The 1,184-nt window shown below is 31.2% G+C and overlaps 1 protein-coding gene across 1 annotated transcript in view; it reads left to right on the top strand.

Moving 5' to 3' along the window:
- Positions 1-1,184, top strand: part of LOC119582240 (mucin-5AC-like) — a gene marked incomplete in the record, with an annotated part of 102,970 nt that overhangs the window by 91,798 nt on the left and 9,988 nt on the right. Inside the window, 1 exon segment of the mRNA XM_037930464.1 lies at positions 126-251. Within this exon segment, the coding sequence (XP_037786392.1) occupies positions 126-251 (126 nt within the window).

Raw genomic sequence — 1,184 nt, 5'->3', positions numbered from 1 at the left:
AGATGAACCGTAAAGCTTTATGTAAGTCAGCAAATAATTTTAGGAATATCCAGAATGTAACTGCTTCAAAATTATGTTACCATTTTGACAGGACCATTTACTTGTAATTTATGCTTTGTTCACAGGTTTTTGACATTGCTAACCAAACTCGAGGCTTTTGTGGTTGCAAAGACACTGAGTGTACGAAATCTCACGTCAAGAGAGTGTCTGATGGCAAGTACGAAATCTGCGGCAGGAACGTTTTTGTTAGGGTAAGTACCAGTGCTAAGAGGTAAGAGGTGCAGTTAGGGAAATAGGAAAATTATTATATTGGAGAACACTGGAGAATAATAGCTCATTAAAAATGTGTAAATTCAATACAAATTAACAAAAATCTTAAATAGAAGTTATTTGGGTTTCCAAGTAATCATAGTCGATGGAATACAGTTATTTGGGAACCCTTATTTATATTTAAGAATGATACTAACAGATAATGAAGTTTTTTAAAAAGGCAAACTTTCATAATAAGAAATATTTTTGTAAGTGTAATTAATAAGATTATTCATTAGGTACTTTGATAGTGATTAAAAAAAAAAAATAGCGAGACCGAAAATAGTTGAATAGTCTAGTAATAAATCTTAAAGGAGAATTTAGATTTCATTTAGAAAAGGAATATGCTAAGATTATAGGATATACAAATACATGAGACTAGGAATAGGGTAGAAAGATAGGCCTAGTACCAATAGGCATAGGATAAGAAAGTGGTACATGCTTTAGATATGCCATAGAGGTCTTCATTAAGACATTACTGAAATAGCTCTACATAGAACCTTATTGATGATTAGGCCATATACAAAAAGATATACCCTACTAGAAAGAAAAACTGACTTTAGATGGCATAAAAGATATATAAACACAAAGTCGACCTTCTATAAGAATGGTAGGTGAATGCCTTAGACAGTATAGTATTTGATTAGATGTATACTGTATAGTTGTGCATGACCATTTCTCTCTACTGATATCTGTTTAACACTGAATGTAGCACTCATGTAGCACTGAATGTAGCTCATGTAGTTTTGGCATCCTTATGTTAATGTCCTACATGCATGTATTTAATATCCTAGTTTTTTAGTATTTAATGAAAAACTGTAACTGTTTTAGTATATTTTGTGTTTAGTTGTTCTTTTTGTTTTGAATAATGTACA

This window comes from Penaeus monodon, chromosome 15 (genome assembly GCF_015228065.2).
Source record: "Penaeus monodon isolate SGIC_2016 chromosome 15, NSTDA_Pmon_1, whole genome shotgun sequence".
In the NCBI taxonomy this organism is placed as follows: domain Eukaryota; kingdom Metazoa; phylum Arthropoda; class Malacostraca; order Decapoda; family Penaeidae; genus Penaeus; species Penaeus monodon.
The sequence above is the reverse complement of the archived record's forward strand: the minus strand, read 5'-3'. Positions and strand labels throughout refer to the sequence as shown.